At 42.8% G+C, this 26,656-nt stretch overlaps 1 protein-coding gene across 2 annotated transcripts in view; it reads left to right on the forward strand.

Annotated features, from left to right (window-relative positions):
- Positions 1-26,656, forward strand: part of FHOD3 (formin homology 2 domain containing 3) — a 433,451-nt gene that overhangs the window by 213,924 nt on the left and 192,871 nt on the right. For both annotated transcript variants that reach the window (XM_068396058.1, XM_068396059.1), the window contains exon 5: positions 4,549-4,654. In XM_068396058.1, coding sequence (XP_068252159.1) covers positions 4,549-4,654 — 106 coding nt within the window. The remainder of the gene's footprint in view (positions 1-4,548; positions 4,655-26,656) is intronic.

Here is a 26,656-nt window from a genome sequence, read left to right on the forward strand (position 1 = left end):
AAGCTTCTACAAATACACCAACAGCAAAAGGAGGGTCAAGGAGAGCCTCCACCACTTGCTGAATGAGGAGGGTAATGTAGTGTCAGGGGATGAGGAATAGGCAGACGTGCTCAATGCCTTCTTTGCCTCGGTCTTTAATGTCAAGACCAGTTGTCCTCAGGAGACTCAGCCCCCAGAGCCTGAAGTTAGGGGCGGGGGGCTGTGTGAACCTCCCGTAATCCAGGAGGAGATGGTTAGTGACCTGCTGTGCCAGCTGGACACCCACAAGGCTATGGGCCCGGATGGGATTCACCCCAGGGTAATGAAGGAACTGGCAAATGAACTTGCCAAACCCCTCTCTATTATCTACCAGCAGTCCTGGTTAACTGGAGAAGTTCCAGCTGACAGGAAATTAGCAAATGTAACGCCCATCTACAAGAAGGGCCGGAAGGATGATCCAGGGAACTATAGGCCTGTCAGCCTGACCTCGGTGCCAGGCAAGGTGATGGAACAGATCATCCTGAGTGCCATTACACGGCACATGCAGGACAATCGGGGCATCGAGGCCAGCCAACATGGATTCATGAAAGGCAGGTCCTGCTTGACCAACCTGGTCTCCTTCTATGACCAAGTCACCCACTTAGTAGATGAGGGCAGGGCTGTGGATATAGTCTATCTAGACTTCAGTAAGGCATTCGACACTGTCTCCCACAGCATCCTCCTAGACAAACTAGCTGCCTGGGGCTTGGATGGGTGGACTCTTCGATGGGCTAAAAACTGGTTGGATGGCTGAGCCCAGAGAGTGGTGGTGAATGGGGCAAAGTCCAACTGGCGGCCAGTCACTAGCGGTGTTCCCCAGGGCTCAGTTCTGGGGCCGGTGCTGTTCAATATCTTTATAGATGATCTAGACGTAGGGATTGAGTGCACCCTCAGTAAATTTGCAGATGACACCAAGCTGGGTGGGAGTGTCGATCTGCTGGAGGGTAGGAAGGCCCTACAGAGGGATCTGGACAGGTTAGATAGATTGGCTGAGACCAACGGCATGAGGTTCAACAAGAACAAGTGCTGGGTCTTACACTTGGGCCACAACAACCCCATGCAGCGCTACAGGCTGGGGGAAGAGTGGTTAGAAAGCGGCCCAGTGGAAAGAGACCTGGGGGTGCTGATTGACAGCCGGCTAAACATGAGCCAGCAGTGTGCCCAGGTGGCCAAGAAGGCCAATGGCATCCTGGCCTCTATTAAGAATAGTGTAGCCAGCAGGTCTAGGGAAGCGATCGTCCCTCTGTACTGGGCACTGGTGAGGACGCACCTTGAATACTGTGTCCAGTTCTGAGCCCCGCACTTCAAGAAAGATGTTGAGGTGTTGGAGCGAGTCCAGAGGAGGGCGACCAAGCTGGTGAAGGGTCTGGAGGGTCTGACCTACGAGGAACGGCTGAGGGAGCTGGGGTTGTTTAGCCTGGAGAAGAGGAGGCTCAGAGGTGACCTTATTGCCGTCTACAACTACCTGAAGGGAGGTTGTAGTGGAGTGGCAGTCGGCCTCTTCTCCCAGGCAACTAGCGATAGGACAAGAGGACACAGCCTCAATCTTCGCCAGGGAATGTTCAGGTTGGACATTAGGAAGAATTTCTTTTCAGAAAGGGTCATTAGACATTGGAATGGGCTGCCCAGGGAGGTGGTGGAGTCACCATCTCTGGATGTGTTTAAGAAAAGACTGGACATGGCACTTAGTGCCATGGTCTAGTTAACATGGTGGTGTCAGGGCAACGGTTGGACTCGATGATCCCAGAGGTCTCTTCCAACCTGGTTTGGTTGATTCTGTGAATTACCATGGTGTGTAGCCTTAGTGTACCTGAACCCTGAATACACTTTACTTTAAGCTTTGCTGACAAATTCCAGGGCTATGTTAGTTTCTCTTGAGTTTTAGGAGAAAAAAGATTCAAAATTCTTGAAGAACAGGAGATTACTCAAGTTTCTTTAAGTTAAAAACACCATATAGAAAGGGATGTATGGGAGGGAGCAGTTGCCTGGCTCTGAGGGGTGTCCAGGGAGGAGGCTCCTCTGGGGCTCCTGGGTATGGTTCTGCCTCCCTGCACTGTTGGAGGGTGACTTTCCATCGTACAAGATGAGCTTGAATGTTTCTTGCTATCCAGTGTGATTTGGATCTGTGTATTGCATGCATGCATATTTATTCATGTACTTATTTGTAGCTGCTTAATTTTAAATCAGATACCCCAAGTCTGAGGGGGAATGAACCTGAGATACGGCTTTGAGTATCAGAAAGCGTTTTATCTTGTGCCCTTTTCTTATTTTTCCAGGACTCCAGTTGTTGTAAAATGTTGTTCTGGAAGTTCACGTTCTGAATTTTGGCATCACTTCCTGCACAAATTAACTTGAGCTAAATTGCTTCAGAATTAAGGGTTTGGTCCTCTCAGCGATGGCATTTGCGAAGGGCTTTGCCAGAGGCCACTGCTCAGGATGGGACAAGCAGAGGTCCATGTGTCCTGGCTGACCATGCCCTTTCCTAGGCCCCTGTCCTGTGCATTGGGACGTGCTCTTTAGGTTGGCGGCTTGGCCAAAAGGTACAGCAGCCTATGTGCCAGCCAAAGGTCCCCTGCTGTAAAAAGGTCTGTGGCTGCTCAGTGTAAACAGCTGTCTTAATTTTTCAGTTCTCTTCTCGAATGGCAAAGGGAATTCCCTGGTGGGCTGCAGCAGAGGGAGAGCCATGCCTGCACCTTTAAAATACCATTATGTACCACAGAGGAAATCCAGATGTAATTAGTGCTGTCTGTATTAACAGCTAGATTGTCTGTGTACTCTACTGGTAATCCCGTCGTGTTTTGAGTATGGCAAATGGCTAGATAGAGGAAATCTGTCATCTTCATAAAATTGAGTGCTTGTGTCTGTAGTGCTCTGGTCCAACATGGGAGTTTGTAAACTTCCTAGCTCTTCAGAAAACGTTATCAAGGCTTTTATCTATCTAAAGAAAAAAATAACACCCTCAAAAAATAAAACATTGAGACTAAGAGTAAATAAAATTTTTAGCTCAGGTGTGCGCAGCGGTGGATTTTATCTTACATATTTTCGCGTTTTACGATATACTTTTGCAAAGATGTGGGGAATGATTGTATGCTTCCTCTTTATATACTTTTTAAAGGATAAATCACCTTTATCATGTGATAAATTTGTGTTTCTATACGTGGCTGTAAAATATGCATTTAAATTGTTTTAACAATTTGACCTTCTCCTGAAACATTAAACAGATTTTTCTCATAATTTCTACATTTCTTACAAATTGCTAGATCACCTTACAATTTTAAATATCCCGTTTGGTCAGCGTTAAGAATTATGTAACATCTTTGGTGAAACAAGGAAATGCATAAGAAATAATCTGTCAGGCGGTAAGAACTTTGCGATAAGTGAATTGTCACACTGAAAGGGACTTGATTATTTTATTTCCCTTGGCAGTTTTCTAAGTGTATGTGGTGAATTCAGAAATCACTCTCACAAAACTAGCTGCAGTCTGCATCTTGGCTTCTCAGGTCAGTGTTATTGGAAAGCTGAAATTTCTATCTTTTGTGTATGAAAACATATATTAAAAATAATCAAAAGAAGGGATGCAGCAACTATAATGATTTTGTCCACAGAGTACTTATCTTCCATTAATATTTTAAGCTGGTTTTGTGCCTAGTTTGTATGGCTCATTCATTAGGTGCTGTTTAATCAAGTTTTTGGTAGCCTTTTGTTTGTCTACATGAGCCTTCTGTAAGAGGAGAAGGCAAGCTTTAGATACGGTGCTCTATAGCCCCTTGGCATAGTAGTAATATACTTGGCATATGCATGTAGTGCCCAGCAAAGCCCTCCTCTCCCTGGTGTGTGATACGGGGTCATTCTGCTGCACGGAGTAAAGGACTGATGGTTTAAAAAAAAGTGAGTCACTTTGACAAGTTTAACTTCTATCAAATACTAAGGAGTATTTTCTCTTACCTTCACTGTGTTTTCCATCATAATGTAGGAATATTATCCACTAGTCTTCTTATATTCAACACTATACTTTCCGTTCTAAATATAATGAATTAATATTATGTTAAATAAAGAATATAACGTTACATTGCAATAAACACCAATTTTAAAAGTTTTTTGTATGCACTTCAAATACTGAAACTGGAATTACGCTAAGGCATGTAGATGGCCTTCTCTTGTTGATACTGACAATTTAAGGCTTTCAGGATGTCTGTTTATGTGATATGATGAGATTTTAATATCAAACAGAATGTCTGCAAGCCCTTAATGAAAAAATCAAAAGTCACGTTTTATGGATATTAATCTTCTGTAGTTGACTTAAGGGTAAAAGCTTATTTATTCTTGCTTTGCATCAGTGTATTTAATTCTGATTTTAAAATTTAGAATTCTGCTTCTGATCTTCTCTATGACAACTTTCATATCAACTTGCTTACATCATCTGAAACACAAAGTCAGTGTTACAAGCGTGCATTTGGTTTTACATTGTGATATATCCTGTTACTTTGTCTTTCAAAATTCTAACGCAGCTTTTCCTTTCTCCTGTGGCAGGATGACAAGGACTTGGTTCATGAGTTTGTTGTCGCTGAAGGTTTGACTTGCTTAATCAAAGTGGGAGCAGAAGCCGACCAGAATTATCAGAACTACATCCTAAGAGGTAAAGGAAATGGATGCAAAAGTTGTTTTTATTGCGCTGAAGGTCTCACTGGTCTGCTGCAACTTGCCATGTTAAGTGTCTTGGAACATGTTTCTCAATTTGGTCCCCATTCTTGCATGTTATGCAAGAAAATTAAGGGGGGATTAATACTCACTGCTGAGCAGGATGAATTGGAAAATTCAAATATTGTTAGTCTCTCCATTGTCCAGCTTTTCTTGTGGATTATACTGAAAATCTGTAATTCTAAGAAAAGGCATTCTGAAGCTTTCACCTGATAATTGTAAATGTCAAAGGGCACAGAGCAAAATACCTTCTTGGAGTGGGATTAGTAGCTATGGAATAAACAGTGAGAAGGTCATGTCTTAAGGTCAGTTGGCTGGAAACAATTTTTAGCTGTCTGATATTTTGGAGGTAAACAGGTAGTCAGAGGTTTACGTTCTGTTCTTTGCATTTAAAGATAACTGGCAAAGGTAGGGTTTGGACAGTGATGTAAAAAAGGTGTGTTACTGGATTAGAAAGCTGATTTACTGGATTGTAGCCCAAATGAATGTGTGCGATTTTCACCTAACCAGGAAACCCAGGCTGCAGACTGGTAGAGTTCCTTCAGTATTTTGAAGGGTTATGAGTGAGGGGAGAACAGTCACACCAAGGGATCTTTGCTGCTGGATGATCTCATAGTACATAGAGAGCGCTAATGAGTGCATAGTTGTGGTGGATTGCTCGTTTCAATTTTCTTAGACTGACATAATAGCTGTCTTTAAAAATGTCACTTTGATGTATTTAGCTCAAACTGCAAATTGAGGAGTAAAACAAATACAAAAATAAGAAGGATTTTGTAAGAACCAGAAATGCTAACTTGATGAAAGCAAGGATGCAAATAGTAAGTGTGGCTTCATGTGAAGAACTTGAAGATTAGACTGTACAAATATCAGCTTTTGGGGGTGTATAAGAAACCAAACCAGTACCACAAATTATATTCTATGTCAGTAGTTGTACAGTGATATAAATGTACTTGAATAGTAACTTGTATATACTCAAAAGTAAAAGACTATGAGCCCCAATGGAACTAGACAAGGACACAGAAACATGAGAAAGAAAAGCAATTTTCTTTACAGCTGAAATAAGTTGTTTCTGGGAGGAAACTGGCCATAGATGCTCTAAGAAAATTCAGACTAGAAGCAAAATAAAGGTGCTGTATAGAACAGTCTGGCCTTCAGTCTAGTTGTTTACTTCTTTATCAGCTCGGCATTCATCTAGCATGGCTGGGTGACATCTTTGCCCTTCAGATGGGTTTTGCAGCCACGTATTGAAAATTCAAAATAAGGAAGCCTGATAGGTGTTTACACTACCTGAGTGTCCAAGTGGCCTCATAATCCAAACACTGGATAGCCCTGCAGCTCTTCTGCTCCAATGTCAGATAAGGTCAAGGGCACTGAGCCTCATGGTTAACAGAATGATCTGCTGATACGGGAGAAGTCAGTCACATCTGAGTGATCTCACCACACTATTGCACATGCCTTCGTCTTACTGAGATCTCATTTGACATCATCCAGGTATGGATTGAGAAGAGTTAAAACTTCCTTCGACATTGATTGCTTTTTCTTGTTACTAGGATATACCCTAAAGCATCCAGAATTCAGGGAGATCACAGCGGTCTCTTTCTTATTGTGGCTTCTCTAGTTGTGCTGTTTTTAAGAGCTTGGTGTTCATGGTCTGAAGTTAGAGATGTTCCACTGAATTCAATGAATGATAAAACAGAGCCTTAGTGCCAATGTCCACAGCATCGTAATAAGGAAACTGCAGACTTATCTTGTCGCATTGTTATTAACAAGTGGTCACAGCTTGTTCAAAATAAATGTAAACCAAACAAACCATCACACCACCAAAAGCTAACCATATGGAAGTAAGCCATAGAGCTAAAAACTTTAAGAAGGTGCTTTTAGGGATTAGTGTCTTCTGAAATCAGGTCTTTGCCCCCCCCTCCTATTTTGCTGGTGCAAGAAGCTGAGATTTCTCTCTGGGTAGTGTATCCTAGCATCTATTACAATAATAAGATTTTTCTGTGTGACGTGGCTTTTGTTTCGGAAGTTAAATTTGTCTTGATTGTCTTTCAGGAAGTTCAAAGCTTGTTGCAACTCCAAGATTATGTCAGCTGGTTTGCAGTTCCAGGAGCCAGCATGTACTTTCTGAATAGGTCTGCATGTGCAATGAGATAAAGATAGGTTTGGAAGTACAGTGTAGCCAGACAATCTTATCCAAATGCATTGAGGAGGGTGCTGAAAAGAAACATTAAATACGTCATGTAAGAGTGTTTTTCTGGTATATTATTTTTGGACAACCATAGCAATTGGTTGGATTTTTTTGTGACAGTCGTGTGTATTATTGCAGTGCTGCATTTTACTAAACTCAGAGTACTGATGAATAGGTTAATAAATTTTACTGACATCATAGTTAGCACTGAGGTGGTCTCACAAGCTTAAACTCAGTGTTAAGTTACGGAAATTTAAAAAAAAAAAAAGGTCATCTTTGTCTAGAACTTTTGTTCCTTACTGCTGTGGTGTCCTTGTCCTGCAGATCCTTTTGGAATGAAATACATCCTCCTTATTTTCACTGCATTTAGCCTGAATCATAAAGGGATGTGATTTCTCCTTAATTCCATATTCTGGCTGCATTTCTCCAGCACCTTTAGTGTAATTCACTTTTTTCCTCTTGTGCTCCTAATCCAGCTTGCAGGGCTTGTGACGGTAAATGGCAGCCTTAGGCACCGCATTGCCCCCTCCGCCCCCAGGGCTCACCTGTGCAGGGCTGCCTCTTGACTGAGCGGTTTCTGAGTGTTTCCTGTGAACTTATTTGCCTGCACTCTCCAAGAAATAGCTTTAGATCTAGGAGGGAAAAATAGAATGGAAATGTATGTGTACGTAAGTGTTGTAGGTGGTTCAGTGAGTTCCCAGGTACAAGTTATTTCTTGAGGACATTGCTTTCCTTTTTCTAAAGGTCTGCGTTGTTTCACTGTAATGTTTCCTGGTTGTGAATTTCTGCTTAGTGTTTTTCACTTGGTTCAAGCCAGACTGAGCTGCCAAAAAAGTGACTAACTATGAGTCAAAAAAGTTTTAGTTGCTTTAATGGGTAAGTGAAGAGAAGCGTGGCTTTTACATACAATACTGAGAAATCCAGACAGCTTAGTCGAGTGCTAAGGACTGACTATTTCTGCTCGGGTCCCCTGCACTAGGGTTGTTTGACAGTACCTTTCCCAAAGCATTCCCTTTTGTCATGGTACACTGTATAGACCCTAAACCAACAGTAGCAAGGGCTTCTCTTGAGAGTTACTCTGTTGAAAGACTAGTTTAGAAAAAGCTTTTTTTTTCCTCCATACTTATTAGTTCTTTACCCTAAATTTACTCTTCAGCATTGCTTTTAATTAATATGGAGATGTAAAGAAACTCTGTGTTTTGAGGGATTTTTTTTCCCCCACAGAAACAAGCTTGCTGCTGCTTTTTTTTTTTGCCCTCCTTTCTTTCCCTTTGGTGACAATTATCCATAAGAATTATGAACTTCACTCATAGCACTGAAGTTAAAAGTTTCTGTCCCAGTTACAAGATTGCGGTATGGTGGGTGTTGCTGAAATATTCATAAATAAACGGAAACGAGTGAAAGATAGATGAAAATGTCCACAATTGATGAAGATTAATGTAAGTCTTATGTAATTTTGAATATGCTTTGGATATAATTTTGAAACCTTCTGTTTCTTGCACAGAATGAGAAAGCAACACATGAAATGCCATGGCTGAGCACAGACTAATTAAATAATTGGTAGAATTATGGCAGTCTTCAAGTTTTCTGTTAATTTAGCTAGTGCTATTGGGAAGGTGAGAAAGAAAAGCAGCTTATGTAGACCAGGGCTTGATGGTTTTAAAAATATATTGATTTGTATATTTTTTTTGTATATTTAAAAATATACTGAGAGATGGGGGTTCAGGAGTCAGTTTGCTGACACCATGATGTGAGAAGTTCTACTTGGTGGGATCCTGTCCCATCTGTCCCTCACATCCAATGAGGAGGTTGTCAAAAGGTCATCCAGCCTTTTTTGTAGAGTGTATTTGTGTACTTGGATTGCTAATTGCCTGCTTGTGGATTCAAATCAGCATTTAGTGGTGCCCATAATTAGACAAAAGCTAGAGTTAGTTCTTGTGGTCTGAAAGCATAGGCTAGGTGTCCAGTCCAAGCAGGAAGAGACCTTGATCTTGCTATAGCACAAATGTCGAAGAACTAAGGCTGAGGAAGAAATGAGACCATCAGTCTGTGCTTATACTAGACCAAGTTTGAATCAAATTCTGCCTTTGGATGCAGGTGTCTGATTTAGTAAGAGCTGTGTGCTTATATGGGGAATAAGAATCTGGGTTTAAAGGCTAGATGAGAGATGGCTTTCATTTTGTTTGGTTTTCTTAGTTTTTTACTTTGTGGTGCTTGTCAGTTTTTTGTTTGTTTGTGGTTTTTTTTAAGGAAATATAGGATAACAAGTGCTTGGAAGGAGGCTAAAAGTTATGATTTGAGGCAATATTTCTGCTCTAAGTTACTCCCTCTTCCAAAAAACAAAACCATTATTATAATCTGAAATTAAAGGTAAGGTATATCCAAAACTTCAATAAGCTATACTTCATTCAATAATCTGGACAGAAAAACTAGGTTACAGTTGAACCAGTTTTGTTTTTTTCTGTCACGGGCCCACTGCACTTCTGATGAAGTGATAAAGTCCTGGTGGTCCCTACAGATGTTGAAGCAAGCGTAGAAGATGGTCCTGGGTGAGGGATCCGACATACTCCATACTCATGTGTTGTATGTACAACACACAGCTATGTTGTACATACTGACAACAACAAAAAGTGAGAAGAAATTGCTGTAAAAGCTGCTGATTGTAAAGCAGAGAGTGATTTTGCTGTTGGAATTAGGAGATGCTGAGCTGTTTGACAAAGGTGGTCAAACATGGACAGCAGCCACCAGAGTGGTCAGAATTGCTGATGAATGCCCAGGCAGGGGGTCAGGTTTTCTAAAGCAACAGGCAAACAGCTCAATCACTGACATGTACGAAAGCCACCGACGGTTAGGCCTATTTATAAAGCCAGAGGCATGCGATCCCACCTGCATGCCAACTTTAGAACGAAGGGCTGTGCTGCATATTCTGGGAAATCAGATTAAATTCCTGAAACAACTCAGTGCTGAATGGTAAAACACCATCTGGTTACTGTCTGTCACCAGGACACTGTGTGCCTGAAGATGTCAAGGAACTAGAGGAAGTCGAAGGTGAGGGTGAGGTTTTGCAAGCGGGCGGTGGAAGCTCTGCTGATAACCCTCTCATTCTGAAAGCCAGATGTGAAGTTATCAGTGAGCTGGTGGCATTTCTGCATCGAGCCAACTGCTACTAGGAATGCTTGGGGTTTATAAGTGTGCTCTCTGTAACAGGGGGATGATCCATTTCCAGGAATCGTCTGGCTGGTTTTATCAAAAAGACCCCTCCTTATTACAAGGATGTGAATGCTTCCAGTGCTCTTGGATTTTCCTCCCTCACCCAGATAGATTATGTGGCTTTGGCCTTTGCATTAAAGGTTAGGTATTACAAAGCATTTAGCGTGGGTAAGCACTTTCTTCTGCAGTAAATGTATGTGAAGCATTGTATCATCAGCAGGATTTGTGTAAATATCAAAAGACTAGAAATAAGGTCTGTGAGAGGCTATGTCTATCCTAAATAGATGTATCTTGCTGGGTTGGTACCACATCAGTAAAACAGACAGTAGTAAGTTTAGTAGTGAAAATGGAGCTAATACTGTGTATCGTGCATACCTTTGAGTTATTCCTGTTTCAGTGTGAACTGGAGAACCGTTTAAAGTTTTCCATCTGTAGAAATGTATCCCAGCCCTAAGTAAATAGGAACAGACAGCGCACAACTAGACTTACCTTTGTATTTCTTTCTTTTCATGAAGCCAAGTACAAAAACTTTCCTGACTTTCTTCTCGTAGCCGTCAGTGTGCTGGTGTCCATATGTGACTGTGAAGTTCTTGCACATAGTTCTACATATTCAAGTTGGCTTCTTATGTGTAGTCCTTTAAAATTACGTAAACTTCTTAGTTGATCTCAAAATATCTGTAGTAAGAGCCTGTGCTTTAAAGAGAATCAAGGATCTAGAGCTTGATTACTTCAGTGTTACTTCTGAGAGGGACTTGCTGTCTCAGTCTCCCTGTAAATTGAGTTCTTTGATCTTTCTGTTGAGTCCATCAGAAAGCATACCAGAGTTGGACACTTGTCCTGCAGGGATTTGAACATTCATATAGTAAATTTTATGCTGGACATCAGACAGAAGTCCCATGAAACCATACCAACAGACGGCAGCCCCATCTGGAAGCTGTTATGCCCACATAGTATGGGGCAGCTCCACATAGAGATACAACTTAGGTTCCCCACTACCACCACTGAAAAAACTCAAAACAAAACCCACTAAACCAAACAAACCGCAGCTGTGTTAGCAAATTAGTGTACCTGTGCTATTAAGACCTGTTAATGAGCAGCACTGCTGAGCTTAGGTACAGCATCACTGTGATGCAGCCATGCCATCTCCCTTTGTGAAATCAGCTGCGCTGCCAGCTTTCCATCTGTGAGCTTTGTAAGTGCTATTTGTTGTAGTTCATATCAAAAGTAACAGTCCCAGAAAAGTCAGACCTGTACCTGATGGCTCAGTACCTCTTCCTGCTACATGTGTGCAGAAACTTCAAGATGTGCCTCTTTTTGTGTCTTGAAAAGCCATGGAATAAAAAATACAAATGGATTGGCATCCTGGTTCATGAACTCTTTAGATTAGAAATGAGACTATAATGCTCTTCATTGTACCAGAAAAGAGGGCACATTATAGTATCTTTATGATTAGGAATATAAACACTAAACCTCCTTGGCTTGGTAGCTGAATCTTCTTTCACTTCTGCAAATATCTCTTGAAGACTAAATGCATTTGTTTACTTGTACAAAGGTAGCTGGGAGAGCTTGACCTTGGAAACCATGCAGTTTAAAAAGAGGGAAAACATCCTCTTTGCTTTCCGGTCTAAGCTTTTAACATTTCCTTTCTTCATTTCTTATCTGCATATTTAAAAATTATATTTATTAGACTCGATCTAAGCATGCGTTGCACTGAGTTTCCTACCGAACACAACCTTAAGTGTTCCCTTAGCTTGTGGAGGAAGCCCTGCCCCCTCCTTCTTCCCTCTTCCTCCTTCTCCCTCCCTTCTCCCTGGGTGTGATTCTGATCCATGATCCATCTGGAAGCAGAGCCAGATGGTCCTAACACACAGCGTACAGTACAAGTCCTCCCAGTCTGGGATGGGAATTGGCACTGAAGCAAATTTGAGTTCAAAAGTTTAACCACCCCACCATAGTAATTTACACATCTACAAATAAACGGAGCTGTTCCTTGCTCTGTGCGTTATATGAAATGGCCTTTCATGTTGGGACTGTTCGCAAGGAGGAAATGGGGTTCTCATGGTCTACGTGGAATTGAGCAATAACACCACCATAAAATTATGGATTTCCCTTGTTTTTAAAGCTGACAGAGGCTGGGAGGCTGTGGGTTGCTTTCTGTCTCCATGAAAATGAATCTTCAGGTTTTGTGTAATTTTTTTTTATGCTTTGTGAAATTCCCATGAAATGTGACACCTCAGGCTATGCAGACACCATGTAAAACGAGGAACTGAACCGTGAAAAATGCACATCCTTAACTACTGAGCAAAGAATAAGTGCTTGGGAAGTAGTCCCAGGGTCTTTTAAAGCCATTGTGGATGTGATATGATTTAACTACTCAAACTTCATGAACGAGCCTTGAAAACAATGTACCAATTCCAACTGGTAGAAGTATATTACAGACTATTCCTGCCTTTTTGTCGTAATCTTTTAGTCTGAAAGTATCCAAAAGCTGATTCATTAGAGAAGGAGAAAATGTGCGTAAAATAAAGACATTCATAAGCCAGCACAGACATGAACGCTTGCACAAAGTATGCGGCTGCTGTCGATTTCACTATGAACTTACTTGTATTGAATACATGCCGTAAACCACAGTAAAATATGGTTGGGAAATAGTGTTTGATTATTCCCCATTTCAAGATTAGGTACTTCCACAGGTATTTGTGATGGTGATTGCTAGGCTGCCACACAGAGTGCTTTATCCTGATATGGAAGCAGGGAAAAGTAAGGACTTTAAAGGAGGTGGAGGGGAGGTAGGATCAAATGTGTAGGATAATTAGAAAGTGCTGACTGTTATTCCATGAAGGTAATTATTGTGTGACATAAGGACATGTCAAAAATAAGATTCTTGAAATGTCTTCAGAGTTAATTTCCATATCCAGATATGTTTTATTTATTTAAAGTTACATCTTAGACCTGTCTTCTGGATTTTTTGCAAATGTGCAGGTGTATGCATTTCTATCGGTCATGTTCTCATAGGTGCAATCAGAAAATGGGAGCAGTGGACTGTAAACTCTTAAAATACTTATTTTCATTACCATGAGACAAGGACCTGCTTTAAGCCTCTGATTGCTACTGCATCGAAATATAGATAAATTCAAGAATTTAAAAGCTAAGCCATAGGACTTGCATGTATTAGCACAATATTATTTATGAACCTATCATAAATGCTGTGTTCGTTACATGTGTCCTAAGAAAACTGTACAGTATTCATTGGCTGATGACAGTGAGGGATAATCTTAGTGAGCATATGGGAATATTAATGTTTCTGTTTGCTGCTGTGGAGGGTTTCTGCTTGCCTATTCTTCTGCATAGCCATGAGGAGCACAGAAGGAGTAGCACGTGCCCCTTGGGTAGGCAGAAGTAGCTTATAGCTGTGTGCTTACACAGGCTGAATGAGAAAAGATGGAAACTCTTTGCTGCTTCATAATGAAGTATAAGGGCCAGTTTACCATCTGTTAGTGCTACTTACTGCCCTCCTCCTCTCCCCCCTCTGCCACCTCCCGTATGCAGGACTGGAGCCACTGATGTTGGCACTGGAGTGAAGAGAGGAAAACACGGGCTGGCGTCCTCCCACGCCACATGTGTACGTGAAGGTTGTCAGTGGGTGCGCAGGCAGGGGTTGAGCAGACCTGGAGAGGCAGCAAAGCCAAGGTGCGTGGAAAGGCAGACAGGTTATTGTTTATTTAAATGACAGGTGGAGTCTAAAGGCCTCTGCAAGCCAGAGATGAGAGGAGTTGTGGTTCGGGGTCCCTGCCTGCTAGTGGGGGGAAGCACAGGTTTATCCCATTACAGAATCACAGAATCACAGAATCACAGAATCACAGAATGTTAGGGATTGGAAGGGACCTCGAAAGATCATCTAGTCCAATCCCCCTGCCGGAGCAGGATTGCCTAGACCATATCACAGAGGAACGCGTCCAGGCGGGTTTTGAATGTCTCCAGAGAAGGAGACTCCACAACCTCTCTGGGCAGCCTGTTCCAGTGTTCAGTCACCCTTACAGTAAAGAAGTTTTTCCTCAAATTTAAGTGGAACCTCCTTGCTCCAGCTTGCACCCATTGCCCCTTGTCCTGTCAAGGGATGTCACTGAGAAGAGCCTGGCTCCATCCTCTTGACACTTGCCCTTTACATATTTATAAACATTAATGAGGTCACCCCTCAGTCTCCTCTTCTCTAAGCTAAAGAGACCCCAGCTCCCTCAGCCTCTCCTCATAAGGGAGATGTTCCACCCCCTTAATCATCTTCGTGGCTCTGCGCTGGACTCTCTCTAGCAGTTCCCTGTCCTTCTTGAACTGAGGGGCCCAGAACTTGGACACAATACTCCAGATGTGCCTCACCAGGGCAGAGTAGAGGGGGAGGAGAACCTCTCTCGACCTGCTAACCACCACCCCTTCTAATACACCCAGGATGCCATTGGCCTTCTTGGCCACAAGGGCACACTTGCTGGCTCATGGTCATCCTGTTGTCCACTAGGACCCCCAGGTCCCTTTCCCCTACGCTGCTCTCCAACAGGTCTGCCCCCAACTTGTACTGGTACATGGGGTTGTTCTTGCCCAGATGCAGGACTCTACACTTGCCCTTGTTATATTTCATTAAATTTCTCCCCGCCCAACTCTCCAGCCTGTCCAGGTCTCTCTGAATGGCTGCGCAGCCTTCTGGTGTGTCAGCCACTCCTCCCAGTTTTGTGTCATCAGCGAAACTTGCTGACAGCGCACTCTAATCCCTCATCCAAGTCATTAATGAATATATTGAATAGAACTGGTCCCAGAACCGACCCTGGCGGAACTCGCTAGACACAGACCTCCAACTGGACTCTGTCCCGCTTGACCACTACTCTCTGGCTTCTTTCCTTCAGCCAGTTCACAATCCACCTCACTACCCGATCATCCAGACCACACTTCCTCAGTTTAGCTGCGAGGATGCAGTGGGAGACCGTGTCAAACGCTTTACTGAAATCGAGATAGACCACATCCACAGCTTTACCATCATCTATCCACCGGGTAACATCCTCATAAAAGGCTATCAAGTTGGTTGAGCAAGACTTCCCGTTGGTGAAGCCATGCTGAGTGCCCCTAATGATCCCCCTATCCTTGATGTGCCTAGAGACAGCACCAAGAACAAGTTGCTCCATCACCTTTCCGGGGATGGAGGTGAGGCTGACCGGTCTATAGTTACCCGGGTCCTCCTTCCTGCCCTTTTGAAGACTGGAGTGTGACATTCGCTTTCCTCCAGTCCTCAGGCACCTCTCCTGTTGCCCATGACTTAGCAAAGATGATGGAGAGTGGCCTAGCAATGACTTCCGCCAGCTCCCTCAGCACCCGCGGGTGCATCCCATCAGGGCCCATGGATTTATGGACATCCAGGTTGCTTAATTGGTCCCTGACCCAGCCCTCATCAACCAAGACAGATTCCTCCTTCTATCCTGACTTCTTCTGAGGCCGCAGGGGTCCAGGGCTCCTCAGGACAGCCTCCAACAGTATAGACAGAGGCAAAGAAGGCATTCAGTAACTCCGCCTTCTTTTTATCCTCTGTCTCCAGGACCCCCACCTCATTCATCAGTGGGCCTACATTGCCTCTAGTGTTGGCTTTACCTGCAATGTATTTGAAGAAGCCCTTTCTGTTGTCCTTGACCTCTCTTGCAAGGTTTAATTCCAAGGAGGCCTTAGCTTTCCTAGTTGCCTCCCTACATCCTCTGACAACAGACTTATATTCCTCCCAAGTGGCCAGCCCCTCCTTCCACGATCTGTACACCTTCCTTCTTCCACTTGAGTTTGCCAGCAGTTCCCTGTTCAACCATGCAGGTCTCCTGGTACCCTTCCTTGACTTCCTACCTGTTGGGATGCTCTGATCTTGAGCTCGGAAGAAGCAGTCCTTGAACGCTAACCAACTATCTTGGGCCCCCTTACCCTTCTAGTACCCTGTCCCATGGGATTTCCCCTAGCAATTGCTTGAAAAGGCCAAAGTTGGCCCTCCTGAAGTCCAGGGTTGTGATTCTGCTAGCTATTCTGTTCCTGCCACATGAGATCCTGAACTCTACCATCTCATGGTCGCTACAACCAAGGCTGCCCTCAACCTTCACCTCTTCCACCAGACCCTCCTTGTTAGTGAGGATCAGATCCAGCAGCGCTCCTCTCCTAGTTGGCTCATCCACCATTTGCATCAGAAAGTATCATCAATGCACTGGAGGAACCTCCTGGACTGAGGATGGCTGGCTGAGTAGGCCTCCCAGCAAATATCAGGGTAGTTGAAATCCCCCACAACCACCAGGCCCTGTAATTGAGAGACTGCTCTCAGCTGCCTGTAGAAGGCCTCATCACCCTCCTCATCCTGATCTGGTGGCCTGTAATAGACACCCACAACAGTATCACCCCTGCCAGCCTGCCCCTTAATTCGCACCCACAAACTCTCAACTCGCTCCTGATCTGCCTCTGGATAGAACTCAATACATTCCTCCCAAGTTTTACAAAAAGTGGGGACTGATAAACTATGAATTTATTGTAATGATTTCTTTCTCACCATTTTTCTGTGCAAGAAGGAGTTCTTCCTGTTTTCAGTGTGTGAGGCATTTCCAGCTTTTCCCATTTGAATTCCAGTAGCTAAAGCCTGTGCTGTCAAGCCAGGAGAGGATACTGTGCCCATCTCCTGCCCCCGAGCCATATGGGAGTGCCGGCTTGCACTACCTGCTGAAAATACAGTACCTCTGTTGTTTAGGATGGGATTTTCAATAGTTTATCACTCTGAAGTTTCTTCCCAGAGATTTTAGTGAAGAGAGTTTACTGGTGTAGGTGCCGTGCAAAACAACTCATTTTTTTCTTTTAATTTGTTGACAGCAAGAAAACAAATATTCTTTCTTCTTCTAACTGTATAGGTACTTTGTTTTTACCCCCCCCTCCACTCCTGGAGACGATGAAAGTGATTAAAGAAAAAAAGGAGGAGGTATTCAGGGTGTACAGGAGCAGGGAGAATTGTAGGTCTGTAGACTTGAGACCAAGGCAGGAACGTTTCAGTGCCACAGATTGGTGTTTCCAAAAAGCAAGGGGAAGGGTACAGGAGTGGGGCAATGTATGGATGCTGAACTTGCTCAGTAAGCTAAAAATCTCTGGATGAAAGAGAATATAGAGGAGTTTAAGGTTTGCACCTTGGTGACTCCCAAGTCATATCAGGCCCGAAGGGACGCGTTAAAGGAAGGAAAATCATATATGAGCTAGTGAGAGGGTCTCCATAAAGAAAGGTCTCCCTGCAGCCAGGGAGCCAAGGAGCATTAACATGCCGCAGGAAGGATTACTGTTTAAGGGTAGATCCTAAGGGTTACCTTTAATGAAAGGCTGGGATGAACACTTTCTTTTGCAGTTTACTGTTTTTTCTTTTGACGTGTCACAGTTCCCTGAAATGGAGAAACTTTAAAAATATTGCTGTTTGCCAGGAGGAGTGCTGTCAGATGGCTCTGCTGTTACAGTGAACTGACTTTAATCAATGAAGTGATACTCAGTATTTAGTATATCTATAGCATGTTTTAGGTGGGTTTATTTAAATGACAGGTGGAGTCTTAAAGGCTTCTGCCAACATTGAGCAATATCCTGTTTCCTCTTACTTAACCTCCCTCTTACTATACGTTATCACCTGCCTAGACAAGGATCTCAACTTCCTCCCTCCCTCTCTCCCCTCTCTGACCCCATCCCTCAATGCCCTGGCTTCCTAATTTTGTACTGCAAATCCCTGCTTCAAAAAGAGCTCTGTCATTTTTAAAGTTATTCCCCAAATTGGCCTTAGGTACAGCGGAGTTACACAGCACTTAACTCCTGACAAGCTTCAAGTATCTGGCGTAACAAGGGTCCCTGTCTGCAGACTTTTCACCCTGGGTGCTCCAAATCTCAGTAACCTGCCCCTGCGTGTAGAGAGCAGTCTCAGGGAGCAGACTCTGCTTTCTCACCCGGGCACTACTGTGGACCAAAATTTTGCTTTTAAGGCAACAACATTGAGACATGGTTTCCAACTTCTCAGAATTCAGTAATGGGTCACCATAAGCTTGCTTTTAGTATTTAGATTAATAGCTATGATGGAAATATTGATTGTAGTATTTATTAACTAGATATATTGGGTTTTAAGAGTATTCTTTTGTATGTGCTTTTGATAAAGGTTTCTTATGTTCTCTAAGGTGATCGTAGACAAATACACTGAGAATACTGTTAAGGTTGATTAATAAAACTGTTGAAAATTAAGAAATACCTATATGATCTTACTTTGCAGGCATGCATGCCGCATTTGTGTGGAAGCTGATCTAGTCTTTGATCGCACAGTGGTACGGCTTTTTCCACAGCTGCTCTGCTTCAGTTCATGAGCACCATCACACCTGTGCACTTAACAAATACCTTTTAAATAGCTTGTCTTATTATCAGTGCCTCCCGAGGCTTTGGGATTTATTTCATACTATGCAAACTCTGTTATAAAATGTTTGTTTTCCTCATGGATTTTTCTGTGGTTTGTCACTAAATGTTATCCAAGAGCTGAAAGGGCAGCATTACTTTTGTGTTCAGATGATAAGAAAGTGAAGCACTTGAGAACAGACGTATTCTGAATTCAGAAAGATTCAGTAAGCCTAAGTGCTGGTTTTGGGCTTGTCCTTGGGCTGGTTTTCCAAACTTGATATGGTACTTTCTGTTTATGCCTTTTTAATTTTTACTCTTGGGACTTCTTTTCCCATTTAGACTCTTGCCAAGCCTGTCCTAGTTCTCTTTCTGTGATCTGTCTATACATTTTCCCCTTCCCACATCAACTTCGTTTCACCTTCATCAGTTTATTGGGTCATTTACATCATCAATCCATTCATCAATATTCATCAATTAATTTACATTAATTTCTTCACCAATTTAACCTAGTTTAAACATCTTTTCTTCCCACCTCTGCACTCTCTGTCCTCGGTTCTGGCACCACAGCTGTGGTTGTGTGATGGTGTAATGAACTTGACAGAGGAATGTGTTAGTCTGAAAAATGAGGATGAAAAGGTGGATATTTTGTGTGGGGAAAAAAGGTGGATATTTTGCTGTTGTTTTGGATTATTTTTTTTTTTTAGTACTGTTGAATTGCCCACAGGTGGGATGCAAACCCCTGTGCTAGGAAAACCCTGAGTTTGGCCTGAGACAAATCGATAAGAGTGTTGCAGTGTCACTATCAAGTATGTAGTCACAGGTTTGGTCTCTTATCTCTTGTCCATTTCTTTCTTCAAAATTGCTCACATTAGTCCTAATCCCTATGTTCCCTCCAGCCAAATAGCTTTTAGTCTTTCCCATTATTTCCCTCATTTATCTGAGTCACTTCATCTCTTTTCATAACTCTCAGATGCTCATCAGGCTTTCTGTTAGGGTTCCTCCCTTAACTCGTTCACTTTTTTTGAACCCCTCTGGGTTAAGTTTTGTTTCCTTTGGCGTTCAGATCAGACTTCTTCTCCCCACCATCTGAGTAACCAGGCAGTTCCTTTAAAAAAAAAAAAAAACCACAAAAAAAACAAACCCAAAAAAACCCTCACAAGCTGTCTGCTCTTATTTTGAGTGCCATATCCTTCCTTGGTGGGCAGCAGTTGGGAGCTTTTGAGTATTCAGAAGTTTTAGCTGATTGCATGTATTCAATGGAGACTATTGTAAGTGTCAAACAACAGTTATTCCACTTTAATATGGTCTGTACGAGCTTTTTCACTGACATGAGATTATAATTTTCCTGAGTTTTCGAAGAGCTCAAAATCACAAAATATTCCAATTTCCAAAAGTATTTTCAATTCCAGTGAGATGTTATCTTCCTCCTCCCTGCTTTCCACAAACCCACCCTGAATATAATAAGTGTTAGAAATTTTCCATGAAAAAGAAAGTGTGTTTCAGACACCACAGAGAGAAGGTTTCAGTCCAAACTCAAACTTGAGGAAATTATGGCCGACTAAACCCAGAGTGTTTTCATGGGAACTACCAGGCAATTTTAGTAACAAGCAACAATACCTGTTCATATGTAATGAGCATTCAATTTTAGTTTCATGAGGCTGATAGCTCACTTTAAATACTGAAAATGCATACGAAGCTAGTACTTCATGGCTAGAAGTATAAAATGACTCTTGTTGCTTTTATTTTGGTCTTTAACTGTAGTAATGTGAGTTGATGGGGTGACTACTACACCAGTTACACTCAAAGTGTAATTGTTTGGTTTTCACATACAAAGAACTGACCTAAAAATCTTTTTGGAATTTAAGGAGTGTTCTCATGTTGAGTTCTTGTGCAACAATTCATCATGAATTAGCAGAGCAAGACTAATTGATTGAGAAAGTAAATGTTTATCAGAAATGTCTGTTGGGATCTTACCTTTATATCAATCCTTTGGAGTATATAAGGACAGTTAAATATGTAGTAAGTATCATTTGAAATAATCCCTTTCGGATGGATTACAGGGCACAATTTGTCTCACCTAATCCAGTTACCTTATCTCAAGTAGTTAGCTAGATTCCTTGAGCAACACAGAACACAACATGCCGTTGTGATTGAACTGGATTTGCTCCCTGATTAGCAGTTTGCTTCATATCTGCTGTTATCTTTGTTTCTTCGTTTTCCGTACAACGTCATGAGCGGTGTCTGCACTTACAGTTTTAACATAGAAGGGACTTGAGTATTTGATGTAATTTAGTTCATTTTAATGTGAACTAGTTTCTCAAGAACAGCAGAGGGAACTCAGCAGAAACTACTACAGACCTATATGCTTTCTCAATTATGACAAGAAAGTCATTGGTGGTAGAGAGTCTCAGTCTGAATGTCCATTGTCATTTCCCTCAAACAATGAATCTAGTCTGTCTCTCTTTGAAAAGTTTGGACAAGCTGTTTATAATTAGCTTTACTAAAAGTATTTGTCCTTCAGTGACTTTCATTGCATTTGGGGTGTGTGTGGAGGGGGGGTGAGATGAAGAAGGAGACAGAAAACCCCCTGTCAACCTGCCCCTGAACTCAAGAGTTGGAGAGCATAAACACATGGACTTCACATTTTCATGCTTTGGGAATCCTGGTGATGCGACGTGCTTATTGCTGTAGTTGATAGGCACAGTCAATGCTTATTATAAAAAGCCATGGCACCATTATGTGTTCAGTGCGTTTAATGGTTCACTGTCTCATCTAGTAAAGAGATCAAGACTTTCCCTTCGATTTTTAGGGGCATGACAGGAGGACTGAGCTCCTATATTTGATGTCCAAAGTTATGTACTGTGAATGTCACCTTTCCCAAGATCTCTATAGACAAGTAGGAAATGGAATGCATGAAAGAACATAAGACTAGGAGCCAGCTTTGTAATGTTTTATACCCATTGGACAGGGACATGTACTGTAGAAACAACAACCCCTGTGTAATAAACACCTTTTAGCCATGCTGATCTGAAAGAACAAGTTGGGAAGGACATTTGGACCACCTGTAAACTCAGAGAACTTGATTTCCTATGAGTACATGCAACTGTTCTGACATGCTTAGGACTGCCAGGCTGGTCAGGATGGGAGTCTGCCGGCCCCACAGGACTAGATTGGAAAAAGACTCATGTTCTGTACTTGATTCCACTGGAACTGAATGACACCTAAGAACCCTGTTGCTGGACTTAGTTGCTTTCCACGACTGGCATTCATGGATGGCAGAATTGTCATTTCAAGGGGTTTTAGCCTCATTGGCTCAGTTGAACAAAGACCTGAGTAGAAAGACTTGGGATTTCCAAAATCAGGAAGGCAAGCCAGAGTCCTGTTCGCTAATCCGTGCCAGGAGAGCGAGCTTTTGGCCAACAGAACTATAGTGCATGTCCTTCCAAACCTGACATAAGAGCTGTGTGGTTGAACGTGCCACGTAGAGCCAAAGTCGGTGCACCTGGTAGCCCATGTCGGCCCAGGGTTGGTTGGCTGAGTACCATGGACAGGGGCAGCTCAGCGACAGTCTGCACAAGGCTTGGAGCTCAACCACGTTGTTGGAAAAGATCTTATAAGCTTGCACAGTTGGTGCCAAATCAGCAATTATTAATTGCGTGTAAAATAAATAAACCCTCGTAAGCTCTTTCTCACGAACATTCCAGATTCAGTCCTCCTGTGTGATTGTGTTTGGTCCAGAGCTATTCAAGTCCCCTTAAAATGCTGTCTGATAGATAAAGAAAGCTACCCCTGCCCAAAACTGAGAAAGCACTGCACATGTTCATGGAGTCTTCTTTCAGAGTGTTTCGCACTTTATGCTGAGAAAACCCTTTTCTAATGCCTTTTTGTTGTTGAATTTATTTCAAGAAATCACGGTCTGTACTCTTAATATTTCATTGGAATACAATGATGCTGTGATCTTAAGTAGCCTTTTCCTCAAGCAGTTTTAGAACTTCATGTGAGCTAACTTGTAGCTAGAGCATTGGCATGCTTCTTCCAGATGTGTATCCGAAGGTATTACTTTGTTACAACCAGAGTATGCAGACTATTGTTTGGATGTGATTACCCATAGATGGCTGTTGTTAGAAGCATGCGCTTGCAAAGGTTGTGGCAAAATATAGGCTGGGATTATTGGTTTTGTTTTGTTTTGTTTTTTTTCTTATCCTAAAATATTTCACTAATGGCAGTTGTCATCATCTGCTTGCTTCAGACAAGACCAGGTACAAAGAAAGAAAAAAGTGATATATTTGGGTTAAGAAAACACAGAATCACAGAATCAATCAGGTTGGAAGAGACCTAAGGGATCATTGAGTCCAACCATTGCCCCTGACACCACCATGTTAACTAGACCACGGCACAAGTGCCATGTCCAGTCTTTTCTTAAACACATCCAGAGATGTTGACTCCACCACCTCCCTGGGCAACCCGTTCCAATGTCTAATGACCCTTTCTGAAAAGAAATTCTTTCTAATGTCCAACCTGAACCTCCCCTGGCGAAGCTTGAGGCTATGTCCTCTTGTCCTATCGGTAGTTGCCTGGGAGAAGAGGCCGACTGCCACTCCACTACAACCTCCCTTCAGGTAGTTGTAGACTGCAATAAGGTCACCTCTGAGCCTCTTCTTCTCCAGGCTAAACAACCCCAGCTCCCTCAGCTGTTCCTCGTAGGTCATACCCTCCAGAGCCTTCACCAGCTTGGTCACCCTCCTCTGGACTCGCTCCAACACCTCAACATCTTTCTTGAAGTGCGGGGCCCAGAACTGGACACAGTATTCAAGGTGCGTCCTCACCAGTGCCAAGTACAGAGGGACGATCACTTCCCTAGACCGGCTGGCCTACACTATTCTTAATAGAGGCCAGGATGCCCATTGGCCTTCTTGGCCACCTGGGCACACTGCTGGCTCATGTTTAGCTGGCTGTCGATCAGCACCCCCAGGTCTCTTCTCCACGGGCCGCTTTCTAACCACTCTTTCCCCCAGCCTGTAGCGCTGCATGGGTTGTTGTGGCCCAAGTGTAAGACCCGGCACTTGTTCTTGTTGAACCTCATGCCGTTGGTCTCGGCCAATCTATCTAACCTGTCCAGATCCCTCTGTAGGGCCTTCCTACCCTCCAGCAGATCGACACTCCCACCCAGCTTTGGTGTCCATCTGCCAAATTTACTGAGGGTGCACTCAATCCCTACGTCTAGATCATCTATAAAGATATTGAACAGCACCGGCCCCCAGAACTGAGCCCTGGGGAACACCGCTAGTGACCGGCCGCCAGTTGGACTTTGCCCCGTTCACCACCACTCTCTGGGCTCGGTTCATCCAGCCAGTTTTTAAGCCATCAAAGAGTCCACCCATCCAAGCCCCAGGCAGCTAGTTTGTCTAGGAGGATGCTGTGGGAGACAGTGTCGAATGCCTTACTGAAGTCCAGGTAGACTACATCCACAGCCTGCCCCTCATCTACTAAGTGGGTGACTTGGTCATAGAAGGAGACCCAGGTTGGTCAAGCAGGACCTGCCTTTCATGAATCCATGTTGGCTGGCCCCGATGCCCCGATTGTCCTGCATGTGCCATGTAATGGCACTCAGGATGATCTGTTCCATCACCTTGCCTGGCACCGAGGTCAGGCTGACAGGCCTATAGTTCCCTGGATCATCCTTCCGACCCTTCTTGTAGATGGGCGTTACATTTGCTAATTTCGTCAGCTGGAACTTCTGCAGTTAACCAGGACTGCCGGTAGATAATAGAGAGGGGTTTGGCAAGTTCATCTGCCAGTTCCTTCATTACCCTGGGGTGAATCCCATCCGGGCCCCATAGCCTTGTGGGTGTCCAACTGGCACAGCAGGTCACTAACCATCTCCTCCTGGATTACGGGAGGTTTCACACAGCCCCCCGTCCCTAACTTCAGGCTCTGGGGGCCCGAGTCTCCTGAGGACAAACCGGTCTTGACATTAAAGACCGAGGCAAAGAAGGCATTGAGCACCTCTGCCTTTTCTCATCCCCTGACACTACACTACCCTCCTCATTCAGCAAGTGGTGGAGGCTCTCCTTGACCCTCCTTTTGCTGTTGATGTATTTGTAACAGTGTTAACTTGAGAGAGAAGCTTCTTATTTTTGGTATACTCTAAGGATACTGAAATGTACGATGCTACCCATGCTGAAGATACCTGAGGAAGAACTAATGGTTACTCTCAAGAATCCTGTAACTTCTTGGTGTGTGGTCAGTGTGAATACGGCAAACACATGTTCTGTCCTTGATTTATGGGTTCTTTCCCCGTGCTGCACTTGTAATTGTCAGGGAATGAGAGCAGTGTTATGGCTGCTCTGTCCCTTTGTGCATGGTGTAGTGAAGAGCCATGTGCCAGGTCATAGTGGATTCAGGGAGAATGATCCATACTTGAGCACAGCTTCAGCACTGTAATCAGTGCATGGGCTCTGGCAGGATGTCTGAAATGTTATTTCTCCCCAAACCTATGCAGGGGCATGACAATGATGATGTTGGCCTTTGAATTAAACATACGTAAGAATTAGGGTGAAAGTAAGTCCTGGGAAACTATTTATAGCTAGGTTGCTGGTTTTTCCTTCACTCCCATGTCATGTTATTTTGCATTTACTGGACGTAATTCAATTTACAGTTTGAATTCCATAAAGAACGTTAATTTTTAAACTTCCTTATCTATATATCAGTCCTTTGCCCAGATATTCAGGAATACATTGATTCAGTGTGCGTTCTCCAGCTAGCAGTTTTTTTCCTGCAAAACTGAGGGAGAGCATGGCGAACACCAATGCTCTGAAGTTGTAAGACAAGCTTAAATAACATTGAGTTATTAGAAATAAAACGTACTGAATTATTTTGTGTTTGCAGACTGGTTTCTGCACATAAAGGATATAATATTTTTAAGTTTAATTCTGCAGTCAAAAGACCAAGAAGCTTGGAGCCGACTCTCAGCTAATGACATCACTCCAGCACCTGAGGCTGTAGTTAAAAATAAAAAGATTGCTATGGAGTTACAGGCAACTGCTCCTTATCAGGTGATGGTGTTGTAAATACTGTTCCTTCCGACTGTAAATGTCCCTTTGAACAGCTGATGTGCTGTGCATAGGGCATGATGTAATGTCCATGATGACCCAGTGGGCACAGTCTGTCTTTGAATTTTGTAAACCGGGCTGGATTTTACCAGCAGGAATTGGCAGTTTATGTTCAAACTAGGTTAAGACCTGATGGGCTTGATTGTGCTTTTGTTTGTCTTACTGACATGAATAGGAGTTGAACTCTTGACGTGTATGAAACACACAAATTGGGTCCAGAACGCTTAAATAATAAAAAATGTAGGAGTCTTTTTCATAGTTATTTGCCCATCATGTTTAATGTCTCTAGCAAACAAAAACACAGTCATCCTGAGAATTATGTTAATATTGAAAACATAAGCTTTGTTTTTTCCTGCAAGAAAGATCTGTCTTGATTGTGTTGACATTTACGGGCCATTTTTCATTTCAAAGGCACTATGATCATTCCCGTGAAAACACAAGAGCTTTTTTTTATGTGAAATAAAATCTTTGGAAAGTTTCATTTAAAATAATCAGGGTAATGCTAGTGCTACTTAGCTAAAGCTCTCATTTTTCAGCGCTGTTCTTTTGAGTTTATTCAGAAGTTTTTAAAAAAGTCTTAAATTAAAACATCCCTAATTACTGGGTAACCCTGTGAGAACAACAAACACATTACTGTACATCATGAAATGCCAGTAGATGTCCTTACTATATACTTTAATATAGAATACGTAGGACTTTGGTTTCTCTAAATACAGTGATTTTTTTTGGCATTTATACTCTTACCCCAACTTTTGAGTTCTCAACAAGAACCACATTATGTCTGAGGGTTTTTTTTTTGTATGCTGTAGTAAATTGAAGGAATTTTAAATCTATGTTCTTCTTGCCGCTAATGAAGAACATTGCATGCTACATTTTTGGAAATGTTCTTTTTTTTTTTTGTCTTATTTTTTTGAGTCAAATGAAATTCAGACAGCTTTCAGTCAAAGAAAAGAAATGTCAGTTTTTAATTTCTTCTCCCTTGATTCATGTCTTCTTTACACCACCCACTACTGCCAGCAGAAAAGAT

Source organism: Nyctibius grandis, chromosome 3, assembly GCF_013368605.1.
Source record: "Nyctibius grandis isolate bNycGra1 chromosome 3, bNycGra1.pri, whole genome shotgun sequence".
NCBI lineage: Eukaryota > Metazoa > Chordata > Aves > Nyctibiiformes > Nyctibiidae > Nyctibius > Nyctibius grandis.